This window comes from Coffea arabica, chromosome 5e (genome assembly GCF_036785885.1).
Source record: "Coffea arabica cultivar ET-39 chromosome 5e, Coffea Arabica ET-39 HiFi, whole genome shotgun sequence".
Taxonomy (NCBI): domain Eukaryota; kingdom Viridiplantae; phylum Streptophyta; class Magnoliopsida; order Gentianales; family Rubiaceae; genus Coffea; species Coffea arabica.
In genome coordinates this window covers 48247942-48269972 of record NC_092318.1, presented here as the reverse complement: position 1 = coordinate 48269972, position 22031 = coordinate 48247942, and the positions used below count along the sequence as shown (strand labels likewise).

At 35.5% G+C, this 22031-nt stretch overlaps 2 protein-coding genes and 2 long non-coding RNA genes across 7 annotated transcripts in view; 2 read left to right on the top strand and 2 right to left on the bottom strand.

The window, feature by feature from the left end:
• Window positions 1-750: 750 nt before the first annotated feature.
• Window positions 751-6805, bottom strand: LOC140006639 (uncharacterized). The gene is made up of 3 exons (XR_011814369.1): window positions 6345-6805; window positions 4089-4221; window positions 751-926 (listed from the first exon to the last, which is right to left on the bottom strand). It is a non-coding gene; the product is annotated as an uncharacterized lncRNA (long non-coding RNA).
• A 2474-nt stretch (window positions 6806-9279) lies between these two features.
• On the top strand, window positions 9280-15215 carry LOC140006638 (acyl-coenzyme A oxidase 3, peroxisomal-like). Its single transcript, XM_072048881.1, has 13 exons — window positions 9280-9917; window positions 10717-10834; window positions 10929-11036; window positions 11161-11333; window positions 11447-11546; window positions 11858-11932; window positions 12055-12185; window positions 12973-13108; window positions 13187-13306; window positions 13734-13880; window positions 13964-14068; window positions 14159-14260; window positions 14675-15215. The coding sequence occupies exons 1-13, from the start codon at window positions 9418-9420 to the stop codon at window positions 14921-14923; spliced, it is 2064 nt and encodes a 687-aa protein (XP_071904982.1). The 5' UTR covers window positions 9280-9417; the 3' UTR covers window positions 14924-15215.
• Window positions 15216-16308: 1093 nt separating this feature from the next.
• LOC140006640 (uncharacterized) overlaps window positions 16309-22031 on the bottom strand; it is a 38152-nt gene continuing 32429 nt past the window's right edge. Inside the window, exon 2 of the long non-coding RNA XR_011814370.1 lies at window positions 16309-18258. This is a non-coding gene — a long non-coding RNA (uncharacterized lncRNA). The remainder of the gene's footprint in view (window positions 18259-22031) is intronic.
• LOC140006637 (putative disease resistance protein RGA4) lies at window positions 16654-21492 on the top strand. 4 transcript variants are annotated; one of them, XM_072048877.1, is made up of 2 exons: window positions 16654-20234; window positions 21017-21492. In XM_072048877.1, exon 1 carries the CDS (start codon window positions 16654-16656, stop codon window positions 20212-20214), a length of 3561 nt encoding a protein of 1186 aa, XP_071904978.1. In that variant the 3' UTR covers window positions 20215-20234; window positions 21017-21492. The 4 variants fall into 4 exon arrangements, with proteins under 4 accessions (XP_071904978.1, XP_071904979.1, XP_071904981.1 ...); XM_072048878.1 differs by having other exon boundaries at window positions 20973-21492; XM_072048880.1 differs by having other exon boundaries at window positions 16654-20241; window positions 21017-21423.

Sequence of the window (22031 nt, the reverse complement as noted above, 5' to 3'; positions counted from 1 at the left end):
GTCTTAATTTGGACAATTACTTAGGACTTAAGAAGTTAATAATAATTTCCATGCATTCTTCAAAGCATATGATAATGATAAAAAGGCCACATGCAGTATAATTAGTATCTGTAGGGTTGAAAGATTAATCAAGTTAATCGATACTCGAATCGAATTTGACTTGATAAAAATTCGTTGAAATTTGGTTCGCTAACTAATCAAATCAAACTTTGTGACAGCCCCACCTCCCCCTAAGGAGAACCAAAGGGTTCGGCGGACCGTCTGTCCAACTTTCGTCGGGACTCAATCGTTCATTAAAGTCCTCAATTAAATTACAAGATATATATATAAAAAGAAAACCATCTTTCTTTCGGGGCGTCACAATCTCCCCTCCTTAAAAGAATGTCGTCCTCGACATTCCCACTTGTACCTACTAGATCCAAAATCCTCAAAAGTCACTCAAACATTCCAAGCAAGCACTAAGAGTTACTTTAATCCCATTTGTCTGATTTTCATTCCTACAAGAAATCACTTATTTTCAAACCATACCCACAGTTTGGCATTCTAAACTTTAAATCTAGGATACACTACAGAGATCTGAAACCTAACCTCTCATACCAACTGTGACATCCCCACCTCCCCCTAAGGCGAACCAAAAGGTTCGGCGGACCGCCTGCCCAACTCTCGTTGGGACTCAGTCGTTCACTAAAGTCCTCAATTAAATTACAAGATATATCTCAAATTTACATCAAATTCTCCAAGAATTACATATCACAAACGCAGGAAACTAACTCCCAAGCGTGGAACGTACACGTACATCCATTCAAATCCAAACATTCATACAAACCCAACTATTACACAAGAGAAATCTAAAACTCAAACTATACAGGAGATAATCCATCCAGCCACATGAATAAGTACTACAAGCACTTCCTTCACCTCAAGCCCTGTGGAGGGGAATAAAATAGTTTTGGGATGAGCTAGAAGCTCAGTGAGTAATCAGTAAAATCAGTAATCAAATATATTTCACAATAATGCATTTCGATGATGTCATGATTCCGAGATCAAATGTACGTATTTTTGCTCTGGTGAGCCAGTGAAATCATTGCACTTAAACATCCAACGCTCAAATAGATCATTTAACGTTGAACAGTAAGAGGAAGCCCATTTTTTAGCTCCAGACGAACATAAACAAGTGGTGGAGACGTTGGTGTTTAGCACAAGTGTGAGAACCCGTAATTTTCTCATTTTCTAGGTTTTATTATCTTCTAGGTTTTATTATATTCAATGGCATGTTTTTCTGCATTTTCGTTATTAGGAAAATTTCTACATAATGTTTATGAGTAAATATAGTTTTTCGGTGATTTTTCTAGTATCGGTTAGTTTTTAAGAAATTAAGAGTGTATACCGGACGTGGGACACGCTAGTGCAAAAAGTTCGGAAAAATTCGGCCAGTTAGGTTAAGTAATGGATACCGGGTTTATTTTAGCAGGTGCTAAGGAATAACTAGAGGATATTAAGTGAGTTGGTGTGAGAGAGACAATGGGATAGATATGCATTTAATGAAGTGACACGTGTCACTTGGAGAAGAAGTCTTGAGTTATGACTACTATTCATCCTTTTACCATTTAAATCAAAAATTGACCAAAATTCACCCTTATTTCCAAAGCTTCTTGGCCGACTCTTCCTCAAGCAAAAAGAAAAAAAACTACTCAATTTTCTTACCTTCAATCTTGCTCAATCTTTCATTCTAACCGGTTAATCTTCAAATTACTCCATAAAATCTATTAGTTTAGTGGTATTTAGGTGATTGGTGAAGTTATTTGGAAGTTTAAGGTGCTAAGTGGTCTCTTTTCTTTGGTTACTAAGGTGAGTAGTGAAGGAACCCCTCTCCTCTATCTAATGATGGTTAATTCATGACTTGTGGTAGCCTAAGGGATGTGATTTAGTGTTACTTCTTGATTTTGGTTGAGATTGATGATATTTTTTATTTAATCATGATTTTTCTGATTTAATATGATTCATATGGTGTGGTTTTGTATGATGATGGGAATTGATCTAGAATGAAGCTAGAAGGTGTATGTGGTGGTTAATTGCAGGAAATTTCTGTTTTGGAAAGAAATTTTGGAAGATAGGGTTTCATTTTCTTACATTCTGCCCGGCACTGTACCTCATAGTTAGAGGCCGAATTGGTCTTGGGTTAAAATATAAAAGTTGTAGGGAATGATATTTTCGAGATGCCTACAAAATTTCAGGTCAATCGGAGCAACGTAACTTGTGAAAAGACTGAAATACCCCTGCTGCCCTGTTTCTACTCGAACTTGGTAATCAGTTCTGGTAATTGGTTAATTTGATAGGGAATGCTTATGATTTGGTTGTTGATGTCTTCTGATGAATTGTAGCCTTGTATCTTAGCTTTCGGATGGCTTTGGAATCACTTGATTTGGACTTAAGTAACCTGACTTATGATGTTTGAACCAGAATGTGGTTTGTTAATCTGTTTTTGCAGTTCTGGTTTAGTATATTGAATTTTTGACCTAGATGTACTAGAAACTGGACTGAGTAGCCTTCTTCAACATTGTAGCCCTACCTCTTAGCTTCGAAATGGTATATCTTGTACCTCTATCCGACAATCGTAGTGCCAATGGTGCCAAAATCGTAAAATGATGTCAAAAACTGTTTTTATGGTTTAGGTTTCATTCCATTTCCGGATTTCCCTGGTTTACTCTAGTGCTTATACATTCTTATGAAGCCCAATTTTGGTAGTATTTGGAATTGGTTTATGGCTTGTAATCGAGTATTATTGTGCTTGTTTGAATATTTTAGGGCGTGACGGTGATTAAAGACGCTCTTTGGGCGAAAGTTTATGAAATTTCACTTGCTTGCCTGGTGAGTATACTACTCACTTGTTTGTTTACAATGTGGCTTTATTCTATTGAACTTGTGGCCTTGAAGGCTTATTTGTACTGTTGGAACTGATTAAAGTGAGGGTGTACTTGATCGCCCTCATCCCCTTTTGTATTATACATGACTGCCTACTGTTTCACTGTGGTACTTGAACTGTACATGGAAAACTGGATTTGGTGTCGTTTGGACGAGGATCCAACGGCTTTTACTGTTATTACTGAGCTCAACCCCATTGGTAGTCGATTGAATCGAGCCAGCGAGGGTTTGGTCGTGAAAGTTGACGAGCCATGGGGACTATTATATGAAATCTTGTAGTAGTGAGACTCTTGATTCCGGTATATTCGAGTATTACCAAATTTCTACTGTTTGGAGTTCGGGTCCGGTAGGGATATGTTGGGTGGAAGGAATGGAAGTAAAGTGGAGCCTACGGTTGGTTACTCTTAAACATTGACGGAGGGTCAATGAGGTCCGATCAAGAATGCAAGCAAGGAAAGGGGCTCTTGAGAGCCGCCCGTATCCTTTTATCAACACTATTGATGTGTGACTTTACTTACTTTTGATGTATTGGAATGAGAAACTTGATGCTTATATGAACTTTGCTGCTTGAGTGATAGTATATCACTGGGCGTAAGCTCACTCTGTTCCTTTTGTTTTCCTTACAGGAAATTGATCACTTTTGGAAAGGTTATAAATGTTGGTTGCCGAGTTGCGCTTATGTAAATGTATTTTTGAATAGCTCCTTTTGGGCAAAATCCTAACTGTATTTGGATCTCATTAGCTCACTTTTGTTTTGTAAATTACAAACGTATGTATATACCACTGTTTAACCATGTATATGGGTCTTATTTGGTCTGTAACCATTTTTCCGAATTATATGACATGGCACCCACTATTCACCGACGGTTTAGTTTGCGTTTGGCTAATTTGCGATTTCGGCTTGTGTGAGCGCGTATTATTTTTCCCGAAACGTCTTAGATCGTGTTTGCCTGCACCGTTAGTCCTGGCGAGAGTTGGGCAGGCAGTCCGCTAATCTCTTTGGTTCGCCTTAAGGGAAAGTGGGGCTGTCACAACAAGACTCCCCAAGAACTCATTGAAGCCAAAACATGCCATGAACTCCCATGCAAGCACACATGATATGCAATCGAGTGAATAATGCAAGAAACACTTCATAAGGAGATTTGGAAATAATTTGGGTCACTCACCTCCACGGCTCAGGAACCATCCATCATATATCATTGCCTTGCTCAAATCCAAGCCTTAGATCACAAACTCAAAGCAATCAAACCCTTTCAAAGTTCAGACAGCACTTCCCCTTAATTTCTTTATTTGTCCAACCTACAAACATTCACCAAATCCATAACCATCAATCACAATCACACATACGATTCACAAACCATAAAACATATCCATTTAGGCCATAAATATCCTTCAATCAAAGCCTTAGGAGTCCACCATTAGAAAACCCCCAAATAAAATCCTAGAAACCGGAATTTCCGCACAAACCAGAAATTTTCCGCAAACGATTGCAATTAACGCATACAAGCTCCATTTAACACTATCTCAATCCATCAATCCAAGGTCAACTAACCATAATCATATAAAATCGGAAAATTCACCAATAAATCAAAAAATTACCATAAACTCCTTCAACTCATGAAATCTTCCACAATACAACATATCTAATCTTTACAAATCACTAATATATCATTGGCTGCGTTTGGATTGAGTGTTTTTGCACCTGTTTTTGAAAAACTGTTTTTCACATTCCAAATGCTACAGTAATGTGTATTTCAAAAACAACTTCAAAAACACCATATCCAAACAATATATCAAAAACAACTCCAAATATATTTTAATTATGTATATTTAATTTGTATATTTTAATAAGTATATTTCAATTTGTATATTTTAATTATGTATTTTAATATGTATATTTCAATTATATTTTAATATGTATATTTCAATTATGTATATTATATATATATTATATTAATATAAATATATTTATTTCAATTATGTATAATATTATATATATTATATCAATTGAAATAAATATTATATATTTATATAAATACATTTATTTATATATAAATTTATAAATATATTTATTCAATTTTGTTTTATAATATATATTAATATATATTAATATGTATATTTCAATTATGTATATTATACATAAATTATATTAATAATAATGTATATTATATATATTATACAATTCTAATATTATATATTTATACATACATATTATAAATATTTTATTTTATTTAAAATATATTTTTATATATTTATAATATATTTACATAAATATTATATGTTATATAAATTATATATAATATAATGTATAATATATTATACATTTATATAAATGTACATTTACACATAATATATAAATATTTATTTATATTTATAATATACATTTATATTATGTATAATATATAATATAATACATTTATACATTTATATTAATATACATAATATTAATTTTACATTTATACATAATATTAATACATGTATACATTTATATTAATTATATTAATACATTTCTACATAATATTAATATATATTTATAATTTATTAATTTATACATTTATATAATATTCATTTATAATTTATACATTTTTAATAATATACACATATACATTTAAATATACATTTATATTATGTATTATATATATTAATACATTTATACATTTATATTAATATACATAATATTAATTTTACATTTATACAAAATATCAATACATATATACATTTATATTAATTATATAAATACATTTCTACATAATATTAATATATATTTATAATATATTAATTTATACATTTATAATATTCATTTATAATTTATACATTTATAATAATATACACTTATAATTTATAATATATTTATAATATTCATTTATAATTTATACATTTATAATAATATACACTTATACATTTATAAATATATTTATATTATTTATTATATATAATATAATACATTTATATATTTTTATATGAATATATAAATATATTTATTTATAAATATCTATAAATGTATTATAAATGCATAAATGCATATTTATATAAAAATATAAAAATTATAATTTATAATTTATACATTTATATAATATTCATTTATAATTTATTCATTTATAATAATATACATCTATACATTTGTAAATATAAATGGATTATAAATGCATAAATGTATATTTATATAAAAATATAAAAATTATAATATTCTAAAAATACTCAAAAATATGTTTCAAAAATACCTCTAAAAATAATCCAAAAAAATCTACAGTAAAAGTTTTTCATATAGTTTTTGAAAAACAACCCCAAAAACAACTAATCCAAATGGACTTGTTTTTCAGATTCAAAATGCTACAGTGGTGTTTTTGAAAAACAAACCCAAAAACAGCTAATCCAAACGGAGCCATTATTAACACCAAAAGGGAACTTTCTTAACAACTCACCTCAAATTCAAGAGAACTAACACCTTAGAGCTTCCCCTTCCAAAATCATTCCGTCAAAGCTTTCAACCTCCTTAGAGAGCACTTGTATGGAATAGATTGAAAAACTAACGGTGAAATCGCAAGATTGAGCAATAAATTGAAGTTAGAAAAATGAAGAACTTTCTCTCTTTTCTCTCTATGAAGCTCGGTTGAGCAAGGAGCAAAAATGAAGATATTTTGGCTAAAAACAGGATAAAAAGGAAGAAAAATCAGCTGGCCAAAAGTGGCTGCCGGAGCTGCCACGTCACAATCCGGCCGGAATCTGGCCGGATTCAAGGCAGAGACGAAATCCTTATTTTTTCAAAAACCAACAACAATCCGGCCAAGAACTGGCCGGATTTTCGGCTGGATTTGGCCCTTTCACTTTTTGCAAACTTTTTTTTCTTCTTTTCCAAGTTTACAAGCTGCGCTCCTCCGACATTCCAACCAAGATATATATAAAAAGAAACTCTCTTTCTTTCGGGGCGTCACAAATTTGAACAGCATTTTATATTGATATAATTTCGATGACATTCAAATCCAATAAAATACTTATTCAAATTTGAATTAACAAAAAAGAAGCAAAGATTGAACAAAATTTTAAATTCATTAAAATAATCAAACAAACTTGAACACTATGATATTCGATTTGATTAAATTCGTTTACACTCCTTATCATTTGTATACGGTGAACTTATTTGTTGATAATTAATAATTTATACACGAAAAAAAAGTAAGTGATTTTGCACTCCAAGAATAACTCATTTGACACCCCATTCTAGCATTTTATTACATGAAGAAAGATGGAATATCACATGTATAGGAGTGTAACTACTTCTTTCTCCTCTTATCCGAAGAATGATTTATATGAGCCTCAAACTTTGTCCAAACTGCATGGGAAGCAAAATGGTTTTGCAATGTAGATGTTTTAGTTATAATTACTAAAATAATTCATGCAAAGTACAATCATCAAAAGTACTTGTATGATGTGATTCCCAACCTAACTTTGCTCATGATTATGACTTTTCTCTGAATTTTGGTGGTAATTTGGATCAAGTTAACCTCAGAAAATTCTGGAAATTACATTCTCTAAGCAGATTAAATTGAATTCTTATGAAACTATCCAATTGCAATCGGATCCAAATAATAAAAGAAATATAGCAGTTAGATCAAAAGAAAAATATACTGAATTGTATTTATAGGGATATGTAGGATAAGATATTTTAACTGTTTGCAAGATTGTAAAATCAGATAAGATTGCACGCACTACAAGAAATGGTAACGTGGAGGCGTTCAAGTTGGTGACATCAATCCACCATTGATTTGCCCGGTTTTCCCGGGTTGACCCGATTGATTTTCAAAGATGAAATTTGTAAGCGTACGCATTTCTTCGTCAAGCAACGTTTGTACTTCGTCGAAAACTGGTGCATGAATAAGCCCACAACACTCCATGTCGCGTGGCCAACACGATTTTTGATTTGTAGTGATAATATGTATATGCATCTATTTTCCATGTCCTTACCATTAATTTTGATGAATATTGAGAAACTTCATTTTTATTTCTTTTTCTTAAAGTAGTGATGATTATTTGTTTTTCTTTTTCTTTATTTCCCTTTCTTGCCCTTTATGGTAAACTATCGTACTGAAGAAAGCCGAAATAATTTCAAATAATTTTTTGTTTTTGTTTTGGCAATGACAATGCTATATAGATTAAAATTAACAAACTGTCATGCTGTCAGGGTTTAATAATGCTTGCGATCTATGAAAGTTCGGATTAGTCCATTTTGAGGGGCAGATAGATAAGTTTCTCTGTAAAAGAAATTTTTTTCTTTTTTCTTTTCTAACAAGTGCTAAAGAAATAATAAAGGAAAAGTATTTCTTAAAAATATCTACTAGGATAAAAGTTAGTATAATGAATTTTTCCTTATTTTTTTAATGAAAGACGGTCATCCTTCTAACCAAAATAACTACAACTCACTTACTCATAAACTAGTAGTATTAAAGTGGATAAACTCTGATTATCCTCAATGATTTACATAGGGCTTGTCACGAATATTTTTTTACAAAATGTGTTACGGGATTAAAGCAAATATAAACAAGTCTATAAGTTATATGATTTTTTAATATTAATACCTAAAAGACAAAAATAAACATTTGAAATTTTCACACATTATCTCTTTTTAAAATATCAAATTTGAATAAAAACTAGTCTTGCTATAACTCACCAAAAACTAAAGAATGCATTATAGTAAAGTTGATATATTCTTACTATTCCAGTAACAAAGAGATATTACTTAGAGTTTGTCGATGGTATTATATTTCAAGCTTTTTTGAAATAGGAATAATGTTGAGGGCAAAATTTATCCCTTTTTAAATAGATCATATAAAATGGTATTTTAAACTCTTCACTTCTCTTTTCAAAGATTAGGACAACAATTTTTTTTAATCTATTGTGATTACAATTAGATGGAAATCAAAATCATCTTTTTATATAGTTTAGTTTAAATAAAATTTAAGTCTAATTTAATTTCAAGGAACTCATATGTTAGCGGAACATGTTAGTTGTATAGAAAGTTTAATTTGATATCCTTTTTAATTTTTTTATTCTGCCTTGGTGGCTAATTTTTGTTATTTATTGGAATCATTTGTTATCTATCAAATAAAAGTTTTATTTAATTTCACTACTAATACAAAACCAAGAGAAACCTAAAGAAACAAATGAGTGTTCAAAACATGCCATATTCTTTATTTGGTAAGCGAACCTAAAGAAACAAATGAGTGCTAAAAAACATGCCTTATTCTTATCCTATTTTGCTCTAAAAACAAATTCAGCCGCCCACCACACACACGTGCTTCTTACCACGCGTCCCACCTCCTAATCTTGGCGCGTACTTCAACTAAATTAACTCACCCCGAGTCCCCTCAGCTCCATTCGCATTTCCAAAATCCAGCACATTTAAATAATTGGATCGTTCTATTCCTGTTCACATTTGATCTTCTTCTTATGTAAATCTTCATCCTCCATTTCTCCATTCTCCTGTAGAACCTTCCAAGAATGGCCTCTTCTTCTCCATCATCTTCATGTTCATCAATGGAAAAAATCAACTTCAGAACCAAAGTCCTAAGCAGACACCTCAATCATGATCCCACCGGCGACAAGCCTTTTCTCCAATGTTCACCATGTTTAAGTTACACCCCACCAGAGCTCTCCGAGCCCAACTCGTTTTTTGATGTGAAATTGATGAGAAAGCTAATGGATGGTCACAATATAGAGGATAGGGACTGGTTGTATAATCTGATTGTCCAAAGTAAGCTATTTAATCCTCAAGAAAAAGGGGGAAAAATCTTCGTGTTACCTGATTATAATCAGTCAATGGAGCAGCAGAGAGAGATGACTATGAAGAGAATTGAATATCTCCTGGACAATGGGGTCTTTCAAGGTTGGCTAACAAGAAAAGGGCCTGAAGCTGAATTGAGAAAGTTTGCTTTTTTGGATGTTGTTGGGATCTTTGATCATTCTCTAGCTATCAAGATTGGGGTGCATTTTTTCTTGTGGTTAGTTGGTTTTATCAATTCCTTGTCTATTCTTTTAGTTGCTTGGTTTTTTTTTTTTTTTTTTTTTTTTTTTATGAATTTTGCCATGCGCCTTGGATTATCTTATGCTTGGTCTATTAGAATGGACTGTTTCATTGTACATCTGAAGGGGGTTCGGGAATAGGGGAAAAAAATTTCCTCATTTCTGCCTTGTTATTTTTTCGAGGAATTGGACTTTAATTGACAGGGAATTGAGGAGTTTAAATTTGATAATGTAGCTATCTGGCTTTGATATCATTACATACTCTTCAGTGGAGAATTATTTTCCAGAAAAATATATGTTAAGTTGAGTTTCTACTAATTCTTGGGTATAGTCTGTTTCTCAATATGAACTTTGCTTTTTATTTACCAAGAAAGTTTTGTTGATTGATGTCCTGTATTCGTATTTGAAGGCACACAGAAATATACTCTTCCTTTACTATCTCTAATTTGATGTTTCTCACGTGGTTGGTCTATTATATACCAAGGATACTCCTGAGCACGTAGCAGCTGAATTTAATTGCGATAAAGTACTTATGTTGTTGGTGGAAATAATTATTACGTTAACTGTTTTGCTCAAATGGTGATTTTTCCCTAGCTAAAAATGATACTTCTATTTATTCTACCTGTTAGTAATTCTACCTCAGTAAAAAACTGTACTTCTATTTAAAATGCATTTGGTGCATCTGTGCTTGTCTACCACTTAAATTCAATAAATTTGGAATGCTTAGCTAGTGATGAAGTAAAAGACTAACGTGGCATTCTGATTCATACAATATAGGGGTGGTGCCATTCAATTTTTTGGTACAAAGCGTCATCATGACAAGTGGTTGAAGGACACAGAAGATTATGTAGTTAAAGGGTGCTTTTCAATGACAGAGTTGGGCCATGGAAGTAATGTATGGGAAGTTGTTAATAATTCAGTCAGCACAATCATCCTTCTAAAGAAATTATTCCCATAGTTTATGGAAATTTGTTAGTTATTACTTTCAGGTTCGTGGTATTGAGACTATTACAACTTATGATTCAAACACCAGAGAGTTTATCATCAACACTCCTTGCGAATCAGCTCAAAAATATTGGATTGGAGGAGCAGCTAATGTAATGGTTTTCTCTTTTCTATTTGCTAGGCCATTTGTCACTTCTGATTCTTCTATATGATTGCATTTTCTCTTCCTCCTCCTGAAACATTCAAGAACTAACACTCTTTTGAGATTTGTTGTAGCATGCAACACATACTATAGTATTTTCACAGCTCAATATTAATGGACGGAATCAAGGAGTTCATGCTTTTATTGCCCAAATTAGAGATGCAAATGGAAATATATGTCCCAATATTCGTATTGCTGATTGTGGTCATAAGATTGGTTTAAATGGTGTTGACAATGGTCGACTCTGGTGAGTAGTCGATTCTTTAGCCAATTTTCATTTTGCATGCCTCGATTCATACAGTTCAATTGTATGTCTCATTGAGCAAAAATCAAGGCTTTGCACCTATTCACCTTTTGTAGGTTTGACAATGTCCGAATACCTAGAGAAAATTTGCTAAATTCAGTGGCGGATGTCTCTCCAGATGGGCAATATCTGAGTGCAATTAAGGATCCAGACCAGGTAAAGGTCTTCCTTTTTAGCTCATTTGATAACCACAACTATCCCATGCCTGGTATAGTAGTTCTGCAAATATCACTGAATTTTACATTTTGTTCACATAGCAAAGGGATGGGGACAATTACTGTTTGCTTTATCGATTTATGCTCTTCTAGCCAACAAAGTAAAAAATGAGGAGGCTTATATTAGTGACAACAATTCATCATGATTGGATACATAGGCCGTCTTAAAAAATTTATGATTGCATAGCTTTTTGGATATTTTAGTTTAAGTCCGTCATCTAAGTTAACACGGTATATAATAATTGTTTCCAGAGATTCGCTGCTTTCTTGGCCCCTTTGACTTCTGGACGTGTTACTATTGCAGTCAGTGCAATTTACCAATCAAAGGTAAGCACAGCTGAAGTTGTTTCTGAGCTGCCTTTTCTCAAAAGTTCCTATGAGCTGATGGATAATGTGGACAGTGAAGACTCTAATCTAGTGACCTGTCTTACGGTTTCTTTCCTTACTAGATTGGCTTAGCGATCGCCATAAGATACTCTTTGACGAGGAGAGCTTTCTCTGTTACACCCAGTGGGCCAGAAGTACTTTTGCTCGATTATCCTAGTCATCAGAGAAGGCTTCTGCCCCTTCTTGCAAAGACGTAAGCATCTCATGCTGTACCTTTTCCATAACTAAGACAAAATTGGTTTTTCTTGTAATTGCCCACAAGTTTGCTATGCTGAATAAATTGTACTATATTTCTTATGAATCAATAGTTTTCTGTATTCTTCTTTGTTGTGATGCACTATTTTTAGCTTCTTGACAGAATTGTAGGGCTGCGGAGGGGTTGGTGGTTGTATTTTGCTTGGCTCTTACAGTGTATCTTCGGATTTTTATCATTGTATAATTTCTGTTAAAAGTTCTAATCATTCTCAGGATAAAATTTACAGATTTGAAAATTCTAATATTTTTTTTCATGGTGCTTGTAATTAAGCAAGTGTTCAGAAAATTTGTTACTTGATCATTTCTGTCCTAGCCTGTTGACAATTGATAGTACAGTCAAATCCCCCCCCCCCCCCCTTCTCTTTCTTCTCAAAATCAAGGAGTTGCTTCATTGAGGGAGACAACCTGAAGTGTTTGCTCAAAACTGAAGACATAGCTTATTGTTGATTTTAGTTTTTAGAACTCGGAAGTACTTTTTGCTCTTCCATTGCAGCTTTTTCTATCCAACAATGACTGACAGGTTATGCCTGCAGCCCTAGGAATACTTCAAAATTATTCTGTGTGTCAGAAGTTCAATCTTGGAACTTGGCATTTAACAACTAAGTGATTGATTGTTTTCAGCCAATTCACTTTAATCACTAATGATTCATTTGGATAACACGTTTTCTTTTTACCATTTTAGCAACTGACTGTGTTCTGATCAGTTGATGGTAATTATGCTGCAGGTATGCCATGAGCTTTGGTGCTAACTATCTGAAAACTTTATATGTTAAGAGGGCACCTGCATTGATCAAAACTATTCATATAGTGTCTAGTGGATTCAAGGCTGCTTTGACATGGCATAACATGCGAACACTTCAGGTATGAAACACAAGTTGAGAGAAAAAATAAGTTTATCACCATCCAATTACCTTTCTGACATCCTTTAACATGATTCAGGAATGCCGCGAAGCTTGTGGTGGACAAGGTATGAAGACTGAAAATCGCGTTGGTCACCTGAAGGGTGAATATGATGTGCAATCTACTTTTGAGGGTGACAACAATGTTCTTATGCAACAGGTGTGTATCATTTTGTACACTCAGTCTTATTGGAGTTGAGTGTTCTTTATTGGAAAATGATAATTAAGAAGTCCATTGTGATTTACATTGAGGGTATATGCCTTCAACTGTCAGATTAAACTTTGACTTGTGAATTGAAGGAACTGAATATATCCTGTTTAACAGTGAACAATTGAACATTTAGTCATTGCAGAATAGTTTCTTTCACAAATCTTAGCTTTGGTATTACGGCTCTTTTATGACAGCTGCCATCTGCTCTAGTAAGTTTACCATGCACCAGGCTCTCAAACTAAATTTCTAAGGGCATATGACAATGTCATCCAGTTCATGACTATCATGTTGCTAATAATTTGAAATGGCACTCTTTGACTGATGTGTTGATTTTGCAACTAATGCTAGCAGCTAACAATGGGATGTCTGGTGCCAGGTTAGTAAGGCACTCTTGGCAGAATATGTAGCAGCAAAAAAGCGGAATAAACCATTTGAAGGGTTGGGTTTAGAGCACATGAACAAACCTTCCCCTGTTATACCTTCTCAGCTAACAAGTACTGTCATGAGGAGCATTGACTTTGAGGTGATGAAGCTTTTCTTTCATTCCTTTTTAAGTTGATTCCTTGTGAAATAGGTTGTAAATTCTCTGATACATTTTTGTCACAGCATGATATGTTATGTCTAAGAGAGAGAGACCTATTGAACCGTTTTGCTTCTGAAATTTCACAACGCCAAGCACAAGGAGAGAGCAAAGAACACGCTTTTGTAATGGTTAGATTCTCTTCTTAAATATAAGTTCCATTGTGAGACCTGCTCTCTCTCTCTCTCTCTCTCACAAGGGTACTTTTTCCATCTTCCCAGAGCTATCAGCTCGCTGAAGACTTGGGCAGAGCGTTTTCTGACCGGGCAATTTTTCAAACTTTTGTGGATGCTGAGACTACTGTAACGGATGCCACTCTTAAGGTAATAGCCACCATATAAACTATGAGCATTTTGCGGTTTCTGTATGTCCATATGTTTTAAACAGACAATGTCAAACCCATGAAGTGTTCTGGTGTAATGTGTCCTACACAGAAGCCTTTGGCGTCCAACTTAACCTTCCTATATGAAAAACACAAGGAACAGAAGAATTCCTCCTCTTGAGGAATGATAGCACAGATTGTTGTGGCTTTGTTTAGAGAAAACGTGTAGGAAACTTCAGAGAAGTATCATTCTGTGGAGCTTATCTTGAGATCATGTTGTGTGTGGATGGAAATTTTGATACGATTTTCTGCATCTAGCTGATAATTGAATATTGTCAAATAAGATGAACAACATCCGTTGGCTAAAAAGCAATGTTTAGAGTGCATGGCTAATCAATTGTGAATCTTCTTGCAGAGTATATTAGGTCTTTTGAGATCCATGTATGCCCTCGTTACCTTGGAAGAAGACTCTGCATTTCTCCGATATGGCTACCTGTCAGTAGACAACGCTGCTGCAGTGAGAAAAGAAGTTGCAAAGCTTTGCAGGGAACTGAGACCGCATGCACTTTCGTTGGTCAGCTCCTTTGGCATTCCTGATGCGTTCTTGAGCCCTATAGCTTTCAATTGGTTAGAGACAAACTCTTGGTCCTCTGCTCAACGCTAGCTTCTTGTACGTGATAATATTTGCATGTACTGAGGAAAAATCGAAGCATCTCCGGCTCATATCGTCTGCAAATAAGTTCGCAGTCATCATATAAACTTCTCTTGGATTCAATGAATGAAAGACCTTGTAGTGTATGTATTATATTCGCAATATTCGGTTGACTGTGTTGTTTAACATTTGTTAATTCTCATTTTTAGTCAAAGGGTCTTTAGGTATTGAAATTGTCAAATGATACAACCAAATGCTGTTGTGATGCTTCCGCGGGAATTTACATTCTTGTTTCTTTTCTTGATTCTCTCGTCAAGCTGAATTATTTTCATCAGTTCAGTAGATGGGAATAATTTGATTCCCAGGCCCTCTACATTTAGTTAAGCAGATTACAATACAGTATTCATGGATGAGTCACGGGTGATGATTATTCATGGGTGGTGCCGTGAGTCAGTATTGGTGGAGACCGCAATTTGGACGTATGTTTAGGCATTTGCATGGATTGCATTATCTTGTCTGATAACGGGAGCCCAGCTCCGGACACACTTAATAATAGTTATTGACCATTATGAGCATCTAGAGGGCAAAATTTTCCATTCCTTTTCCTTGAGTTTTCACACCCTTTCCGGGGGAATCTTTTACTCATCCCTTCTTTAAGTTCCACATTGCATCCGAGGCTTTTACTAGTTATTGTTATCATAAGTATTTTTGCTTAAGACCCTACCAAAAGCCAAGGAAAAAAAACAAAAAACAAAAATAGTACGGCTCGAAGATAATAATTCTTTCTTTATGAACATGTGCTGGTGGAGACCACGATTTGGATGTATGGCAAGGCATTTGAAGACATTGGAGGATCTTGTCTGGGCACACTTAGTCATAGGTATAGACCATTATGAGCATCTACCCTTCTTTTGAGTTCCAAGATCATGTTTGGCAAATAAATTTTTGATCAAATTTATTTGTTACAAATTTTTTAGCAAATTTAATTATAAAAAATTTAAAAAATTTCTCAAAATTTGTAAATTATGCATTTTAAAATATCTAACATTTTTTACATTTAAATTTTTTTTATAACTTTTATAATAAATTACAGTAAAATTTTAGATAAACATTCAAAAAGTTCACATGAGACCCACGTAGCATCCTAGACTTTTATACCATTCTAGTTATTGTTATCTTAAGTGCCATTTTTGCTTTAACATGTGAAAACCCGACCAAAAGCCACGGAAAAGAAAAAAAAATGGAAGATACATGCTGCTGCATTGCTTTGTTCAAGAAAGAAACAAAGCTTTTTTTTTTTTTTTATTAATGTTTTTAACACTTCTCTCCAGCGTTAGGCAATGAATTATGAGAACATTGGAGGCAATGTACTAATGTAATGTAAGCATAGGCACAGATAAGTTTTGCCACTCGATGATTGAAAATGCATTACTCGATTGCGAGTGTAGTCGTAACATTACCCAAATACATGAATGCTGCCACGAAAACAAAAAGTTGGTTCGGTCCTACCTCAACCAACTTGTAGTGTTTCAACTTTGAACTGACGTCTATAGATTCAATTATTTCGATGGTACACACAAGCCGTGTGGTCCTGAATTGGTCGTCGGACATCATCTCTAGTCTTTTCTTGGAGCAGTACTTTTTTTTTTATTAGTTTTCCAACTTGGTTGGAAATTTCGTTTTGGAAAAAGTGAAATGGAAGATAAGTAATGGATTCCCAGCTTTCTAACGCTAGCTGTTGAATGCTGCTCATCTCTCTGCCTGCAAAAAATATAGTTCAACTATTCAACTTCAAACAAAGCATTTTACCTTCATCTGTTAAAGAGTTTCCCTTGAAGATGGGTGACACCATGCTTAGTTTTGTTAGTGTGATCTTGGATAAGATACTTCCACTTGCTGCCGACGAGATCAGCCGAGCATGGGGTGTAAAGAAAGACCTTCAGAAGCTTGCCGACAATGTAAGGACGATGGAAGCTTTGATTTTTGATGCTAAATGCAAGCAATCAACAACCAAAACCGTGCAGCTCTGGCTCAAAAGGCTCCGGTCCATAGCACGTGATGCTGAGATCGTGTTGGATGACTTTGGATATGAAGTTCTGCGGCAGAAGGTTGAGAATCGGAAGCGCGACAAGGTACGCAACTTCTTTTCTTCCTCAAATCCTATTTCCTTTCGTCTAGAGATGGCTAACAAGATCAAGAATGTTAGCGCATCTCTAGAGGAAGCTTACAGAGAAGCAAATCAGATAGGGCTTCAACCAGCTCAACTACCCATGACATCTGCTGATCACAAACAGGATCGGTCGACTGATCCTTTTGTGGACGAGTCACAAACGGTGGGAAGGGAGGCTGAGGTATCTGAAATTGTGAGCATGTTAATTAGCTCAGACTATGAGAGGGATTTACCTGTCATCTCAATAGTTGGGATGGGTGGGCAGGGTAAGACAACCCTTGCACAGATGGTGCTAAAAAATGACAGTGTAGTGAAGCACTTTGATAAAACAATATGGGTGTGTGTGTCTGATGATTTCAAAGTGGAAAGGCTGTTGAATGAGATGCTACAATCCCTCGAGGGAAAAAGTGCTGACACGACAAACACGGAAGCATTGGTGAGGAAGCTTCAAGAAAATCTGAAAGGTAAAAGTTGCTTGCTTGTACTTGATGATATTTGGAATGAGGATCCACTGAAATGGGATCGCATGAGGATATGTCTGTTGGCAATTGGGGGTGCTCCAGGAAGCAAAATATTGGCTACCACACGTAGTGATGAGGTAGCCTCAGCAATGCAAACATCTCGTTTGCATCATCTAGACATCCTCTCAGATGATCATAGCTGGATGCTGTTTGAAAAACTAGCATTTGCAGACGGTGGTGCAAGAAAGACTCGAGATCTGGTGGACGTTGGCAGAAGGATACTGAAAAAGTGCGGCGGCGTGCCACTAGCGATCAAAGTGATTGGGGGTTTGTTGTATTCCAAAAAGGATGCCTTGGAATGGTCAAAGCTTGAGAAGAGTGAAATATGGAACGAGTCGACCGATATTGCAAAACGAGTCATGTCTGCCCTGAAGCTGAGTTATGAGAACTTACCTTCATTGTCAGTGAAACAATGCTTTGCAAGTTGTTCCATTTTCCCGAAGGACACTAAAATGGAAAAAGAAAGCTTGATACAGATTTGGATGGCCCAGGGGTTGATCAATGATGCCAAGGGAGGAGGTCATTTGCAAATGGAGGATATAGGCAGTGACTATTTCAACGTATTGCTTCGGAGTTCTTTGTTGCAAGCTACTTCTGAGAATTCCACTAACGGAATCATGTCCTGCCGGATGCACCACCTTGTGCACGATCTTTCACTGCAAGTGTCAAATAATTGTTTCTTAAATACAGAGGATGGCATGGTGGTCAGTCATGATGATGAAGTTATGCATTTGACCGTCATTGGGAGTCGAGGGAAGGTGTTAAAGAATATCGAAGGGATTCCTCCAAATTTGCAAACGCTTTATTATCTTGGGGGTGATGGTATTATGCTCGAAGACATCTTGGAAAGGTCTAGATACCTCTCTGTATTAAAAGTAGATTGCTTGGATGTTACTCATCTCCCGAATGCAGTGGGTAGTATGAAACATTTAAGACATCTTGATATCAGTCAAACTGCAATCACCACTCTGCCAGATTCCATCACAAAGCTCTACAATTTGATGACCTTGAAGGTACGGTATTTGGAAGAGATACCTAAGAAGTTTAGCAATTTAATTAACTTGAGGCATCTCGAGTTTTTGGAGGGTTATTGTTTGTTCCCTGGAATCGGGCAGCTGGCTAATCTTCGGACATGTCCCCACTCCGTGGTATGTCAACCTGAGGATTTGGAACACTTGCACAACCTTCGAGGCACGTTACAAATATATGGACTTGAAACTGTGAGCAGCTTTGAATCAGCAACAAAAGCAAAGTTGTCCGAAAAATCAAGCATTCAAGATTTAACACTTTCATGGAATGGCACGAAAGAAGATTGTGACGACAACAATATCAACAGTGTCATGGAAGGTCTCAAACCTCACCCAAACTTGAAAAGTTTAGCCATTAGTGGTTTCAAAGGTTTAAGGTTTCCGTCGTGGATGGTGGCAAAGGATCACTTGATGGTACTCCGGAATCTGGTACACCTCAAGTTGTGGGAATTTGGTAAGTGCGAACAAGTACTACCACTAGGGAATTTGCCTTGTCTCGAGTCCTTAGAGATAGACTCCTTACACAATGTGAAGCGCATTGGAGCTGAATTCTATGGTGTTGAATATCTCGATATTAATGCAAGGAGCGGCGCTTGTAGCAGTAGCAGTAGTAGAGAGGCGAAACCAATCACTCTCTTTCCGAAACTGTCGAGTTTTGTTTTGAGGAACATGGGAAGTCTAGAGGAGTGGTCAGATGCAATGGTTCCCTCGGATTCTTCTTCATCAATTGAGGTATTCGCTAATCTCCGGTACTTGACAATTTCCGGTCTCCCCAAGTTGGCTGTTTTACCAGATATGGAGAACTTAGCGTCTCTTGCAAGGTTGAGCATATGGAAATGCGAAAGTTTGGCTTGTATAAGGAATTTGAATAGCCTTACATCTCTTGAATTGTTATACATAAAAGACTGCCCTGCTCTTGAATCCTTATCCTTGGAGAACTTGACATCTCTTGCGAAGTTAGAGATAAGAAAATGCAGAAGTCTGACTTGCCTAAAGAATTTGAATGGCCTTTCATCTCTGGAATCCTTAGTCTTAGGATGCTGCCCTGCTTTATTAGATGCTTCTCTAGATATGAAAAACCCCCAATCCCTACGTACTCTATGCATCTTCAGATGTGATAAGGTGAATCCTTCATTGAGTAATTATCTTGAGAAGTTCACATCGCTCATATTGTTGGAACTCGGTGGCTTCTCTGACGACCTTGATCATTTCCCGTGGCCACACTCCATCACCAATCTCGTCTCTCTGGAAACACTTCGATTGCGTGGATGGCCAAAAATCACGTCTCTCCCAGACCAGATTCAGCATCTCTCTGCCTTGAGAAGGTTAGAGATATGGGAGTTTAAGGGGTTGGAAGTTCTTCCAGAGTGGATGGGTAGCCTTCGGAATCTTCGAGAATTGTTGATTCGTAATTGCTCTAACCTCAGACAATTGCCCTCTGCAGAAGCAATACAACGCCTCACCAATTTAAATTGTATACGTACCTACAGGTGTCCTCTTTTAAGTAAGAGATGCACCGAAGGAAGTGGCCCAGAGTGGCCCAAGATTGCACATCTTCCCCAAGTTGGTTTGTCTATCCTTTGAACAAAGTTCTGTTTTTAACTGTAAGTTGTAAGTTTTATTTCCAATGTTCTGTTTTTATTCGGTTTGTTTATAATTCTATTAGTGCTTTTTTTGTTTTTTATAATCCCCGGAAGGAACAAGGAAATTTAAAAAAAAAAAACTGCTTCCTTAAAATGCCAAATCCCGACTCTTCCTTCAATTGCTCTTTCACATTTGTTGCAGCTTCATTGCTCCAACAAAACCATATTGTCAAATTACCACATCAAAACAAATCCTTTTATACACAGCGTCAAATTGACATTAAATTGCCCAATCATATATGGTGTTAAAAACAGAAAATTGGGGGAAAAAACCACCGATTTAATTTACTAGTTTTTGCCTATAAATTGCAAGAGCTTAAAGCCTCTGGGTTTACCACCAAGAAAAGATTGAAATCACAATAACCGACCAAAAAAAAAAAAAAAAAAGAGTTTCATAAAAGAACCCAAAGCCTTAGAAGTGATTGTTTCATGAAAAATTTTGGGTCTTTGATAGTGATTGTTTCATACCCTTATAGAAGTGTACGAAGCACCCACCATCTATGGGCACGAGACACCCTTAATAGCCATTGAGGAGGGGATAAACCCTCCAACCAAACGCCTGGGGAGAGTTTTGACCTGCACCTTTACGAACGACTCATAATTTAGCTGCGGTCACTTAACTTGATTTTGTTTTTGGCATTTAATGGCTTGCTAAGCTAATTCTTACACGTTCTACTATTTTCCTTTTTCCTGATTCAGCAAATGACTGCCTATTTCTTGAGCTCGTGCCTGTTATGCTGCAGGGGCTACAACCAAGAACGACCAAAGTATTTCCATGAGGACGCCTGAGTTACAGTTTTACAGTGTTACATGTAAGCAGACACCTGATTTACGGAGTTAAGTGTCCTTGAGAGCCCTGTTGTGTTGGAATGAGAATCAGCATCCGTCCTGTTATGAGTGACTAAGTCCACATGCGGAAATCGACAATGGTGCAGCAGTGAGGAAAAGAGTTGCAAAGCATGCATGCGGTGAGCTGAGACCACATGGACATGTTTGGGGGATTTTGATGAATCCTGTTCTAACTATGTTGAGATTACTCTGAGATTTGAAGCTGTTGTAAAATTTCCAAGTATTGCTTTCAGAACTAGCTGTTACCAACTTTATTTATTCTGATTTTGTGAGGAACATGATAAAGATTGTTGAACAAGTACATGTATGCAAACAATAGAATTATATTGTGATCCAATAAGGCTAGCGGATTGCATTTGAACAAGAATAATTCTTGAAACAGTTGTGAAGAGAAGACCTTTCATTTGTCAAAATGAACTAATCTGTGGTAACTTACAGACGCATGCCACAGCGCACGCACAACAGTCTGAGCTCTGCTTTGGATCCCTATTTCAAGTTCAGAGTTTCTAGTGCAATGATAGGCTAATTTGCTTCACCTAGCTCAAAGTGACCTCCCAGGTCATATCAGTGGTTAATGTGCTTCAAGGGTCAGAATCTCATATCAGATTCTCAGTGTTCGTAAGCAAAATGAGGTAATTGAGAAGCATATTTCATCCGTTAGACTAATTGGAAATGATGCATGAAGTCAGCAATGAGAAAAGCTTACTTGTGTTTTGATAACCTAGCAGCGACATGCTTATTCAGATCACTTCTGAAAAACTGATGGTGCCAAAAGATTTCAAGAAATGCCTCAATTCCACAGCAATTCAATTAGTTTGATTCTCAGTCCTAGTTCAAATGTTGTCATTTGTCGAATGGTTAGGAACAGATCGATATCCACGGCCATCAAAATTAGTTTAGCAGATGATA